At 36.3% G+C, this 14,182-nt stretch overlaps 1 protein-coding gene across 1 annotated transcript; it reads left to right on the forward strand.

Annotated features, from left to right (window-relative positions):
- Positions 1–5,337: 5,337 nt before the first annotated feature.
- Positions 5,338–7,983, forward strand: LOC116207921 (putative disease resistance protein RGA4). Its single transcript, XM_031541046.1, has 2 exons — positions 5,338–6,388; positions 7,734–7,983. The coding sequence occupies exons 1-2, from the start codon at positions 5,745–5,747 to the stop codon at positions 7,981–7,983; spliced, it is 894 nt and encodes a 297-aa protein (XP_031396906.1). The 5' UTR covers positions 5,338–5,744.
- Positions 7,984–14,182: the final 6,199 nt, after the last annotated feature.

Below are 14,182 nucleotides of genomic sequence, written 5' to 3' on the forward strand. Positions count from 1 at the left end.
AAATATGATAAATCTCACGTCGGAAAAGAAAATGAAAATTCATGGGTTAATATATGGCTTGAGTACCACCACTTATCAGCTTGAGCTTTTAAGTGGATATGGGGAAATTTAATATGATATCAGAGCCTAGATTACGCGTATGAGTGCTTACGCGCGTGTGCACACCCACACCACGCCATGCCTAATATGTCGAATGCAGACAAAGTAAATGTGTAAACAAAGAAAAATCATTTATTATATTATATTATATTATATTATATTTCTAAGGTAATCGATGTGATCAATATTTGAAAATTTCATGTATCTTACTTTAAAAAATTAAAAATTCACGTGCTCTTTTGTATTTAAAAATTTAGGATAAATTTTATTATATTTGAGAATACTATATCCATTTCTATATATCATATAATTTTTGCTATCTTTATCTTTAGCCAACATACCATTTATCTTATTTATCTTATTCCATACTTCATATGATAGGCTGCACTCATTATATAAAGTTCGGTCAATAGATAAACAATAAATAATTTTATAAATATATTTCAATATAAGTGATAAATATAAAAAAATTTCACCCGAAAGTATAGGTCTTTAGTATTATTTAAATACCGTAATTTATAGAGGCGTGGCCACTCATAATATATTGGGTTTTCTTTTTAAAATATGAAAAGAATTTTAAACTTGTAAGAGTTAATTTAGATAATTATTGTCTTGTGAATTGAGAAAATTATTGATTAGGAGAGCCTAGCAGATGGATTCCGTTAGAACTTGATTAGCCAGAACTTGTTGGACTTTCGGATATTAGGGTACAAATCGAAAAGAATGAATAATTTATTGCAAACATATCGCTTATAACATGAAAACAAAATAACATAGATGGTGGACGTAATTTTTGCAAGTCAATGTTGTGCAAATAATTTTATTTAGTCATGAGACAGAGATGACAAATTCATTGTATTGCATGTTATATCAACATTTATATTTCGTAGATTATACGTGACTCAAGATTGTATTTACCCAAAATTTAATCCATTCTAATTTTATAAAAATATGTAAAATGTCCTGCATCAAGGAAAGGAAGGATGTATTTATTAAAAAATTAAGATTTGTCAAAGTGAATAAGGAAAGGAAGAATGAAGTGATGATCAAATTATTTAAAGAGAAAAAGAAAAGGAAAAAAATATGGACTAACAGCAGAGAGGAAAAATTAGGGGAAACGAAAAGATGGAAGCGCGGCAAGCATTGAAGATGGAGACGACACCTGCCATTGAATGGGGTATTGTACTACTATTGTTCTCCGCAACAACAGTAATTATAGGTCTTTTTCTCCCCCATTTACTTATTATTTTTTTTAGTAGAAGACAATTAAAAAAAGGAGAAAATTTGATCGGTTGACGGCTTTCAAATGTAAACAAGAGTTTTAATTATTTAAGATAGAAAAAATAATCTCATATAACATAATTTTTACATTATTTTCACTTCCAAGCACATTTTTAAAAGTTATCACGATCTAACACGAATCACCATTTTATTCTCGGATCTAGCACACCGTTAAACTCCGTCTAAAAATCGTTAAACACCGTTAGACGGAGTTTAACGACGTGCTAAATCTGATAATAAAATGATAATTCGTGCTAAATCATGACAACTTTTAAAAACGTGAACAGAAATAAAAATAAGGTAAAAACTGTATTATATGGGATTATTTTCCCTTAAAAAGTATTTACCACTCTTTTCGGTATTTTGATTTTGATAGTTTTTGTGAACAGTACGATCTCAAAACGAGGTGAAACTTTTACCCCATGTTCCTGATGTTATTATAATCCTCCACACTAATTTTCAGATTTTTCTGGGTGGTGAATTTTCAGATAAAAAATATTTACATCTTTTTTTAGTGTTGTGATTTAGGTAACTTTTGTGAATCGTCAAATCTCAAAATGAGGTGAAACTTTTACCCCACGTTTCCTGATATTATTATAAACCTCCACACAAAATTTTAAATTTTTCTGGATGGTGAATCTTCAAATAAAAAATAATTACCCTTCTTTTTTGTGCTCTGATTTTGATAATTTTTGTGAACCTTTCGATTTCAAAACAAGATGAAACTTTTTTCCCATGTTCCTAACATTATTATAAAGCTCCTCACAGATTTTCAAATTTTTCTGGATAGTGAATCTTCAGATAAAATATATTTACCCATCTTTTCGGTGTTTTGATTTTGATAGTTTTTGTTAATCGTTCGATGTCAAAACGAGATGAAACTTTTACATCATATTCCTGATATTATTTTAAAGCTCCACACAAATTTTTCAGGTTTTTCTGGATAGTGAATTTTCAGATAAAAAATATTTACTTCTTTTTTCGGTGTTGTGATTTAGATAGTTTTTGTGAATCGTCTGATCTCAAAATAAGGTGAAAATTTTACCCGACGTTCCTGATATTATTATAAAGCTCAACACATAATTTCAAAATTTTTTGGGCATTGAATCTTCAGATAAAAAATAATTACCTTTCTTTTCGGTGTTTTGATTTTAATAGTTTTTGTGAACCGTCCGATCTCAAAACGAGATGAAACTTTTTCCCCATGTTCCTAACATTATATAAAGCTCCTCACAGATTTTTATATTTTTCTAGACAGTGAATCTTCAGATAAAATATATTTACCTATATTTTCGGTGTTTCGATTTTGATAGTTTTTGTGAATCGCCAGATCTCAAAACGAGATGAAACTTTTTACCCCATGTTCCTGATATTATTATAAAACTCTAAACATATTTTTAAATTTTTTTGCCTGGTGAATCTTCAGATAAAAAATATTTACTCATTTTTTCAGTATTCTGATTTTGACAGTTTTTGTGAACCATTCAATGTCAAAAATAGTTTAAAATTTTAACCCATATTCCTGATATTATTATAAAGCTCCACACTAATTTTCAAATTTTTCTGGGTAGTGAATCTTCAAATAAAAAAAGGGAAAATAATATCATATAACGCAGTTTTTACCTTATTTTCACTTCACAGTACGTTTTTAAAAGTTGTCACGATCTATCACGAATCACAATTTTATTCCCGGATCTAGCAAACCATTAAACTCTGTCTAACAATTCGTGCTAGATCGTGACAACTTTTAAAAACGTGCTAGGAAGTGAAAATAAGGTAAAAATTGTGCTATATAAGATTATTTTTTCTTTAAGGTATATAAGAAATGACCTATGCAATTACTGGTAACTTGAATTTAAGGCTTTTTGGACCGGTGGTTTTGACTCCTCAACAAGTTACTGATGCAGTCTCATAGATTGGGGCTGATCGCTACAATCTCGTGCCATCCGCTCTAGTAACCTTGTATTTCGACAGGACGACTGGGGGGAGGAGAGGAGAGTTCCTTGTGTATATTTATAGTGAGCTTTGGACACATGGTAGCACAAGCATTACTCTTTTTTCTTATCAAAGACATTATTGCTCGACACAGTAATTGTCATTAACTTAAATATCTGCCCATTTTATACTTTCAAAACTAATAAATGTGTGGCCATTTTGCAATTATTCCGATTTCCACGGAGTTGATCCCACCCGACACGACAAGAAGAGGACTCAAAAGCGTTACCACAGGAGACCAAGACTCTTTTTTGCTGAATGGGAGACCCAGACTCTGTAGAAGACTTCCATTGAGATCAATGCCAATAATAGTAGTTTACACTTTTGATCTATTATCTAACAGTCTCATCCATTTTTACCTCTCGGCATGATGTCAGTTCGTTTTTGGGTACAAGACATATGCTATACACCTTTCTTCGAGATGGTTTTGACAAGGTATGCACTCTTCCTTAATGTTCCTAAGTTAACTGACAGCCGAGCTGCTCTTTAAGTTACTGTCATATATTGCAGATGGTGTTCCATAAAACTTAGATCCAGTTAATTGATTAATATTTGCTCAAATCATACGTGTTAAGGAGGAGGTAGGGATTAACTTGGTATTCTTAAGCTTTCTTTGGGAGTATTTTGTAAATCCAAATTGTTTGATATACGTGTGTGAATATTCACTTGGATAGCAAACACCATTGAAGCAAGCCGATCAAAACCCAGTGAGTTTGTTCAGTTCCCATCATTACTCTCCAATCGTGGCTGCAGTTTCATCATCCTTCTAAAGAGCATGGCGAGATCGATACTTATTGGATAAGGTAATCTCCCTGGTTGCCGAGGAAGTTTCCTTGGTCTGCGGCATCAATAACGAGCTGGAAAGAACTCTCGTCTCAATCAGAGCAGTCATTGCAGATGCCAAACAATGGCAGTCACATGAGCACAGACTTCGACGCGTTCATTAAGGAGAGAGGGCGACTTCCATTCCTACTTGCTTGACTCAGGCGTTGATTTGGGAACAAGGAGAAGACCTCAATCAATTGGGATGCAAAATGCTAAATAACAACTGACTGAAGATGCAGTTGTTTCTCATTTTCTAGTTTACCCCTCTCGATCTCATAATCTGATCGTCTCCTTGATCCTCTCCCCTCAGAGCGGTTTGAGTTCCGCTTCGAGTAGAAGATATATTTGATCCACCGTTCTTCGAGACGGTTTGACAAAGGTACGCTCCCTTTCAATAATTTTCCTTCATGAACTAGCTAGCTAGTTAAGTTATGGTTGAGTTACTAGAGTCCGACCAACATTCACTGGTATTTGCTTAAATGAGGCAATAATTGGGTATTCTGAAGCTTTGTATGGGAGTAGTTCGAATGGTAAAAGTACAATAGAGGTATTAGGAGACAAAGGGGTTCAGTTGAACCCCGATCAATTTCAATTTTCACTAGTTAAAACTCCTTTATCTCTATTATAATCAATCGAAAGAAGAATATATATATATATATATATACACGAATGAAGATACAATTCATAATCTTAATTATTTGACTAACATGGATGGAGAAGAGAAAGAGAGCCAGAGGGATGAGTCTCCCCAATTTTTAAACGTTATATATTTCTAACTTTCCCTTTTTCATCAATTGTTTTGTTTCTATTTATTTATTTATTTATTTTATTGTGTTCATCATTTGACAATATCATAATTTCTTGAGATTGGTAGCATAATATCCCGTTCAGTAAATTTTATTCTGAAATTTAAGGTTAATTATCTGCACCATCTAGCTTATGGGAGCAGTGTGAGTAATCATAAGGTAGTTATGTTTTTCCCTGATACGTATAGATATGCACATCCATAAGCTTTACATACGTTACATTACATGCCTACAGTACTTTCTGTTGATATATAAATGTGGAACATTCACTTCAATAGTAGGCCCCATTGAAGCCAATAGATCGAGCCTCTGTCGAGTTCATTTAGTCCGCATCATTACTCTCCAATATCCTGTAACTCCGTTGGCTGTGTTTTTTTCTTCTTTCGAGGTATATAGCATGGCGGAATCAATACTCCAAGGCTTCACACAGAGTTTATTGGATAAGGTAGTCTCCCTGGTAGATGAAGAAGTTTCCTTGACTTGGGGCGTCAAATATGAGCTCTGTAAACTGCAAAGAACTCTCGTCTCTATCAGAGCAGTCATTGCAGATGCCGAGCAGCGACAGTCCGATGAGCACAAGCTTAGAGTCTGGCTAGAGGATCTTAAAGATGTCTTGTATGATTCCGAAAATGTTCCAGATGAATTTGAGTGTGAAGCACAGCGAAAGCAAGTCAGCACGTGCTTGGAAAGACGCACCACTTCTTTTCTTGCTCCAATCCACTTGCCTTCCGTCTTAAGATGGGCCATAAGATCAAAAAGATAAGGATGAGATTAAACAAGATTACAGTGGAGAAGGATGCATTCAATCTTAATAAGCAGACCAATTTTAGCAGCGGTTCTCGTAGCATATGGCGCGAAACCCATTCACGTGTTAATGTGTCGGAAATCATTGGACGAGACAGGGACAGGGATATGATTGTCAAGCGCCTGTTGTGCCCTGATGCGGACAAGAACCCCTTCATTGTTTCGATTGTCGGAATTGGAGGGATGGGGAAGACTGCGTTGGCCAAGTTGGTGTGCAACGATGAGAGGGTAAAACTTCACTTTGATTCAAGAATTTGGGTGTGTGCATCTGAAGAGTTCGACCCAAAGATTATACTGCAAAAGATTATCAAGTCAGCAACTCAGGAGTCGACAATCGTTCAGAGCATTCATCTTTTAGAGTTGGAGCAACTGCAGGCAAAATTGCAAGAGCTCTTGCAAGACAATAAATTTTTGCTTGTATTGGATGATGTATGGAGCAATATTCGGGGTCAATGGCGTGAGTTGAGGGATCTCCTTACAGGTGCCACTATAGGTAGCAGTGTAATTATGACAACTCGTAGCTCAGAAGTTACATCTGCTGGGGGCTCTTGTTATGATCACAAGTTAAAAGGGTTTTCGTAAGGTGATAGTATCTCAGTGCTCAAAAAGGTTTTAAAGGAGGGGCATGGCAGTATGACGAATCCTGAGCTCCTGGAGATTGCAAGCCAAATTCTTGACAAATGTGGAGGTGTGCCGCTTGTGGTAAAAGCTCTTGCAAGCTCACTTTGTTCTAACACCGATATAAGATACTGGAGATCCATCATAGATGAGGACATATTGGCTGTGCTACATTAAGAAGGTGATATCTTGCCAATAATCAGATTAAGTTACGATCATTTGCCGGCTTACTTGAAGAGATTGTTTGCCTTCTGCTCACTGTTTCCCAAGGATTATGTGTTTTACAAATCTAAGTTAAGAAACAATTGGATAGCAAGTGGACTGATCGACACATCGCATAATAAACAAAAGCCAGAGGAGGCATGCGACCATTACATCAAAGAGTTGTTGGCAAGATCTTTCTTCCAAGACTTTGAGGAGCATGGCCCAATTTTCCAATTTAAAATGCATGATATAATACATGATCTTGCACTATCTGTCACTCGAAATGAGTATCTTGTCCTAAATTCCGACACTGCAAGCATTTCGGATAGAGTCCGACATTTATCATTCTCTGCCAGATCCGACAACCCACTGGTACGTATCCCCCAACACCTAAGCCAAGCAAAAAAGTTGCAAACCCTCTTTTCTTTAGTATGTGCTGGTCATGCGAGGCTTCCTAAGGAGTTTTTGAAAACATGCATCTCTAATTGTAAGTATCTGCGAGTATTAGACTTGGGTGGTCTCATTTTCGAGTTCCTACCTAGTGACATTGATTCCTTGAAGCATTTAAGGTATCTAGACCTATCTCGCAATCCCAAAATCAAGAGACTGCCTAAATCGATTTGCAATCTACAAAGCTTGCAATATTTACTTTTTAATGGATGTGAGAATCTTGAAGAATTGCCAAGAGATATGTGGAAGCTTATCAATCTTCATACTTTGGGTATAATGATGAAAGAGAAGAGCTTAAAGAACAACGGCATAGAACACTTGAAGTCTCTACGAGAATTGTGGATTGAGGAATGCAGCAATTTAGAAACTTTGTTTGAAGGGATGAATATGGAAGGCCTTGCTTCTCTTCACTTGTTGCATATTAGTGATTGTGAGAGTCTAACATCCATTCCCATGAGTCGCTTGAAATTCCTTATTTCCCTGGAGGTTCTAATTATTTCTGATTGTGGAAAGCTCTATTTGTCCATGGAGGAGGAGATATTCTTCTCATGCCTAAGGACATTGGGTTTTATTGGGTTACCAAATATGTTGACCTTTCCCAAATGGGTCCAAGGAGCCGCTAACACCTTACAGTCCCTCACTATAAAAAAATTGTCAACAGCTGGGGGAACTGCCTAAGTGGCTACATAAGCTCTTACGCCTGAAAATACTAGCAATTGTTGGATGTGATGGCATATCAACCCTACCGGATGGAATTCAAGATCTCACTGCCCTCAAACTTCTAAGGATTTCTGATTGTAGTGAGTTGGGTGGCAGATGTCGACCGAATGGACCGGATTGGCACAAGATTGCTCACATTCCGAATATCGAAATTGATGGTGAACAGATCGTTGCTAGTTGAGTAACATTCACATGTACGCCGATATCGACAAACTCTTTCTCATATTATTGACCCTCTGAGTGGCAATTTACAATTTCTCATCAAATTGTGAGCAAGATGATAAAAGCGTATTATGTACTAAGACTGGAGGATAATTACATGAATGTTGTTCTTTTTATTTTTATTTTTCTCTCCTACGTAGATGAATTATCTTTACATCTATTTTAACTCAAAACCTGCTTGGAATAATCTCAGGGTTTGGATTTCGGTCATTTCACCGTCTCCTCGAAGCAACTTCCGTTGTTGGTTCTTAGTCTCGCTCGTGGTAACGCTCTTCTGTATTGTCGGTGACGAACGTGGAAGCAGTAGCTTTGTCATCATATGTACGTGATTCTTTATTTATCATCTAAACTCTCGTAACCTACTCTATGTTTGCCTATTTAAGAAAACTTGTGTGAACTACCTTATATATGTGCTCGGAACTGGTTTATTGGCTTGTATTGCTATATTTGTGTGATGCTTTTAGTTTGTCCATCTGTTCTGTTATATGCTATGTCATCACAACTGGACTGTTGGCTTGTATTGAAAGACCTTGAGTTGCTTGTTATTTGATACATTCTGTCGATTTAATGCGACAAATATTTGCACGATCTTTATGAAGATAACACTTCCCCAAGTTGCATCGACATGTTTCATAATCTGACATATTTGATTATTAATGCTTAAAACTCCTTAGTCTTACATATTTGATTAATAACGCTTCAAACTCGAGCAATTGAGTGTTCACCGCTCCAAAAACTGGTTCTTTCTAGCAAGGAGTATGAGCCATATCATGCATGCAATTAAAACTACTGATGTTTATACATCGCTAATGCAACACTTCATCACTTTCTAGTACCCACAGGTTCATGGCTGACTACCGAATAAGCAGCAAACTTGGATTGCATCTCTATTCGCTGTCATCCTCACTTTCCAGTAAAGTCGAGCTATTCATACTACTCTCGGGAGGGGGCCTTAGGAACCCGAGCCTGCTGAGAGTGCCAAGTATTTTGATCTGATATAATACCAGCAGCATTCTCACATTGGAAGATCACTTATAACGAATCCTGTATTGGAAGATCACTTTTTGCTGAGTCAGACTTCCTCAACGAGGCCTAGAATGCAATAATTACCACTGGAACTTCCCGATTAAAGTAATCACAGGACCCAAAGTTTTGGCTCAAATTTTAATTGTTTTGTTTGTAGCTTGAAACCAACAATAGGAAATAGAATACCTGCAGACAACAGTGACGGGACGTCCTAGACTCCTCTTTATTGGCTGCAAGCATTTGAAGATTGAAGAACCCTATCAGATTGACTAACAAACAGAAACCAATCACCACTCAGGCATTTCATCAAACATTGGAGCTCCCATGTCCCTTCAGTATCTACGGCTAAAAGTTTACACACTTCGGCCATTTGTCAAATATCACACTAAACTCTGAGATATCATCACTCACTTGGAGATCTAAAAACGTCAACTCCCCCCTGCAATAACCCGAATGAAGCGTAAAACGTGCAAAATCAATAGCTGGCTCAGCTGGGGGAGAGCCGTCCTCCCTGAAAATAGTTAAAGAAGAAACAAACCGTAACGACGAGTAAGCCATTGAGTTGAACTTCATTTATATGTACACAGAGTGAAATACAAGGGTGGTGGGGTGCTCGAGAGAGTCATCTCTCAAGTATTGCTATATGTGCGTTATGCAATCTGCAATTAGTTTGTCTGTTTATCGTGTTGTTGTTATGCAGCACTTAGATTATTGGCTTGCATTTGAAAGACCTCGAGTCACTTGGTATTTCATATGGTCTGTCGATTTAATGCTAGAAGCATTTGCATGATCATTATAAGGATAATACCTCTTCGAGTTGCATCGACAGGTTCATAGTCTAACATATTTGCTAATGCTTCAAAATCGAGATATTGCGCAATATTAATCATAGCTTGCATTTTCCAATTTTATAAGCTTGAAAAATACTCTGAAATAGTCCAGATGTATTCTTTCTAGCAGAGTATGAACCGTGGGCAATAAAAAATTCTGATTTCCATATGCCGCAAACAAGGAACACTCACTTTCTAATCCCCGCGGGTTCATAGCTGAGTAACTAGAGACTATGAATCCAGAATAATCAACAAAATTGGGCCGCGTCTCGATTCACTATCTTCCTTGCTTTACGGTAACGTCGAGTTATTCATATTCTTATTGAGAGGTGGAAGACAGAATCGGAATCAGTATCCATCCCGTCACGAGAGACACCACTGCCATCACCTGCAGACTGAAGATTGAACATGATCCTTATAAATATAGTAAGATCGGGCTAATTGGGAAATCATTTTTTAAAATAGGAGTAGAAACACGATTTAGTCAGCATCATCGAGAAGAATTTCTCATATCTAAGAAGAGATCATTTTTCTGAACAAGCCACATTCTGACATTCAGAATACGCCTTCAAAAGCTCCCTGTATCAATCAAAGTCTCAAATATCGAATTCTTGCAAGATTTGAAAAACAATTTAAAGGGTCTACTAACAAAAACCTCATAGATTCATCTACATTAGACACCAATAGTTATAATGAGTCCTCTGTCGGAAGAGCACTATTGGCTGAGTCAGAATTCTTCGACGAGGCTTGAAGAATGCGATTATCACTAGCACTTCCAGACTAAGGTAATCAGAGGACGGTCGATACTTGAAACTTGTTTCATTATTGCAGCAAGGAGAATATTCATGCTGGAATCCCCACAGAAAGGGGAAATACATTGATTACCTGTTTAGTGAAAGAAAAGCATGACCCCCCTCAAACTTTCGTAACAACAAATGTGCAGTTTCCTCTTCTCCACTGTCAAAGGAAAGACACTAATCACTAGAACCACTAATGGCCAAAGCTTATATGAGAGAATGTATTTTACAACTCTATACATTACAATTTTAAAATTTCGAATAACCGAATAAGCAAACACAATTTGACTTCATTTTTAATTGAGGAAAAATGTGTTAATTAGTGAACACGTTGATACATCCACCCATTTCACCCAATATATATATATATATATATATATATCCATCCAAAAGTTTTTTTTGACATTACTACAGGAGTCGAACACTGAATAAAAACGTTAAAGGAGTTATAAAATAAAATTAGAGTATTTAAAGGGTCAAAAAGTGAAAGAAGTTGAAATTTTTATTTTAAAAAAAGAAGAACAAACAAGAAAAACTTGTTTGTAACTCCTTGTTTTATTTAATTTATTTAATCATATATAAGTATAGATAAAAGATACTACTTTTTCCTGCGAAAAATCTGTCAAGTCATTCCTCCGACTCACTCACTGAGGCAGGGGCATTTTAAGTTTCCCTGAGGTGTTGGGCAGGTACCAGGACCTTTTCTTTTTTTTTTTTCTTTTTTTTTGGAGCAAACATTAATTCTGTTTTGCAAATAAAATTAACACTAGGCACGTGCAATCTTCTTTGTTGCTCTCCCGCACATCAAAACATTAGAAGGGGCCAATGTCATCCATACAATGACCTTGTATGTGGTAGAGATGGACTGAATTGAGTCATCTTACAATCGGCCCATCGATAGATACTGATATTGGCCAAGGGGGGATTAGACAGGCTTGATTCCAGCAGCCTCCATGCATTGACGATAACAGCTCCGGAGGTGGCCGTCTCAATTGGAGTACAAAATGCTAACTTTATAATTGAAGAAACAGCTGTTTCTCATTTCTTTTCATTCACCTTCTCGATTTATTATCTGATCGTCTCCTTAATCCGGCTCCCTCAGCACGATTTGAGTTCGTCTTTCAGTACAAGATATATTCGATCCACCTTTCTTCGAGACAGCTCAACAAGGTACGGACCCTTCAATAATTTCCTTCATACAAACTATAGTTGCTCGTTGTATTTTACTTGTCCGATCAATATTCGCTGGTATTGCTTAAATCATTTATGTAACTGAGGCAAGAATTGGGTATACTGAAGCTTTAAGTGGGCGTTGTTTGGATGGCAAAAGTTCAATAGAGGTGTTAGGAGACAAAGGACCAAGGGGTTTAGCTCCCGATCGAATTCGATTTTCATTAGAAAAAATTCCTTCAACCCATTATAACTTTTAAAAAAAAATTATGAATGAAAAAATACAGTTAATATATAATAATAATCCTAATATTTGATTGACATGGGTATTGCTATAGATGAGAAATAGAGTCAGTGGGATGAGTATCTTTCCCCCTTTTTTTTTTCTTTTTTCATCAATTGTTTTATTTCCTTTTTAAATTTTTTTCTATTTTCGATTTTTTTCGTGTGTGCACTGCCCTCTTATTCAAAAAGTCATTTGATCCCGACTAATCCAGTTCAAGTTGAGTCGGTTACTAAGGGGTAAAACTCTCTAAACATGGATTTTCTTTTTCCATTCACAATGCTCGAACTCGAAACTTTACTTAAAGGAACAAATACCGAAAACCGCTTAAATTGACCAGGTTGATATCCTATTTTTTACTTTGATCGAGTGTTCATCATTTTACAATATCATAATTTCCTGATTTGCAGCATAATATCCTATTCAGTAAATTTTATTTTTGAAATTTAAGGTAGATTATTAGCCCCCCATAGCTTATGGGAGCAGCTGAGTAATAATTACAAGGTAGTTATGTTTTATAGATATGGATAATTGTAATAATTTTTTATACTTACTTATACATGGATATTACGATTTTGTTTATTGAATTTATCGTTAAATTTTAACTTTATTTAATTAAATATAAATAAGTTTTCTTCCTTTTTATGGACAAGCATCCCCCAATTTTTCTTTTGAGCTTAGCCAACTCATCGCTTGCTTATTCTCATTCGCTTATCTATTGCCACTGTTTATAAATTAATTTTCCACTCATCAATTTTCTTCTTAATCACAGAAGCTGCCAGCGCCGTACTTTTTACTATCTACGATTGTTTTGCTCAATCTTCTTGATCGCTCGCATCATTTCGGCCAAACATTCAGAGAGAGAGAGAGAGAGAGAGAGAGAGAGAGAGAGAAAGGTATGGAGTTTTGAGTGGAAAAAATAGAGAATAGCAAATTATCGGATTTCGATGTTTTAATGTTTGAGGGGCTTGTCAATGTGAGTAACATAAGCCTAATATGGTATCTTTATCGTGATTATAATTAGTTATTTAGAACTGCATTTCCATGGTCATGTCAATATTTTCGAATCATGCATGTATTTTTGTATGACCAATTACGATATTTGTGAATGAGTTAGTGAGATTTTGAGATGTGAATTAAGATTTTCTCATCAATTGGTGAGTTATATGGCGCCCTAAATCAGTCGTAAGCTGAGCAGTAAGAGAGGGCTGGCTGGAGTAGAGGTACTGCTAGTGTGGAGCCACCACTGTGGTCGGGAGCTGCAGGCGAAATTGCAAGATCTCTTGGAAGACAATAAGTTTTTGCTTATGGAGCAATGATCGGGGTCAATGGCATGAGTTGAGGGATCTTCTTACTGGTGGCACTACAGGTAGCAGTTTAATTGTGACAACTCGCAGCTCAAAGGTTGCATCCTCTGGGGCTTTATGTTATGAGCACATGTTAGAAGGGCTTTCGCAAGGTGACTGTATGAATCTGTTCAGGAAGATATCGGAGGATAGGCATTTTTTGGTCATTGGCTTTTATGACTGTTGACACGATGTGATAAACATTTGCATGATCTGCATCAAAGATAATACCTCTCCAAGTTGCACCCACAGGTTCCTAGTTCAACGTATTAGATTAATTCTTTAAACTCGAGATATGAAACCAACGTATTAATCAATACTCACCTATATTTTTCCACCTTTTATTTACTGGAAAAGTTGCCCCGGAAAACTGTTCTTTCAAACCAAGAGTTGTTAACCATCTAAAATAAAACGTACTGGTTTCCATACATCACAAACGGATAAACGCTTTTTCACTTTTTACCCAATGGACTGGTAGCTGACTACAAAATAAACAGCGAACTTGGACTGCATCTCTATTCACTCTCTTCCTCGCTTTCGGGTAAAGTCAGGGGATTCATATTCTTCTCGAGGGGTGGAATCCCTTCATCAGAATTGGAATTGGAACCCTCCTTGTCAGGGAGAGACACCACAGCATCACTTGCAAATCCAGACTGAACATGATCCATATGGTACTGGTAGTAAGATCAGGCTCGAAATACTATAG

This window comes from Punica granatum, chromosome 5 (assembly GCF_007655135.1).
Source record: "Punica granatum isolate Tunisia-2019 chromosome 5, ASM765513v2, whole genome shotgun sequence".
Taxonomy (NCBI): domain Eukaryota; kingdom Viridiplantae; phylum Streptophyta; class Magnoliopsida; order Myrtales; family Lythraceae; genus Punica; species Punica granatum.

What these genes read in the sequence shown, in the direction of transcription:
- LOC116207921 (XM_031541046.1), top strand. Translation starts at nt 5,745, where the DNA reads ATGGGCCATAAGATCAAAAAGATAAGGATGAGATTAAACAAGATTACA. An exon ending in CACAAGTTAAAAGGGTTTTC is followed by an intron (nt 6,389 to 7,733) that starts GTAAGGTGATAG and finishes ACTATAAAAAAA; the next exon opens with TTGTCAACAGCTGGGGGAAC.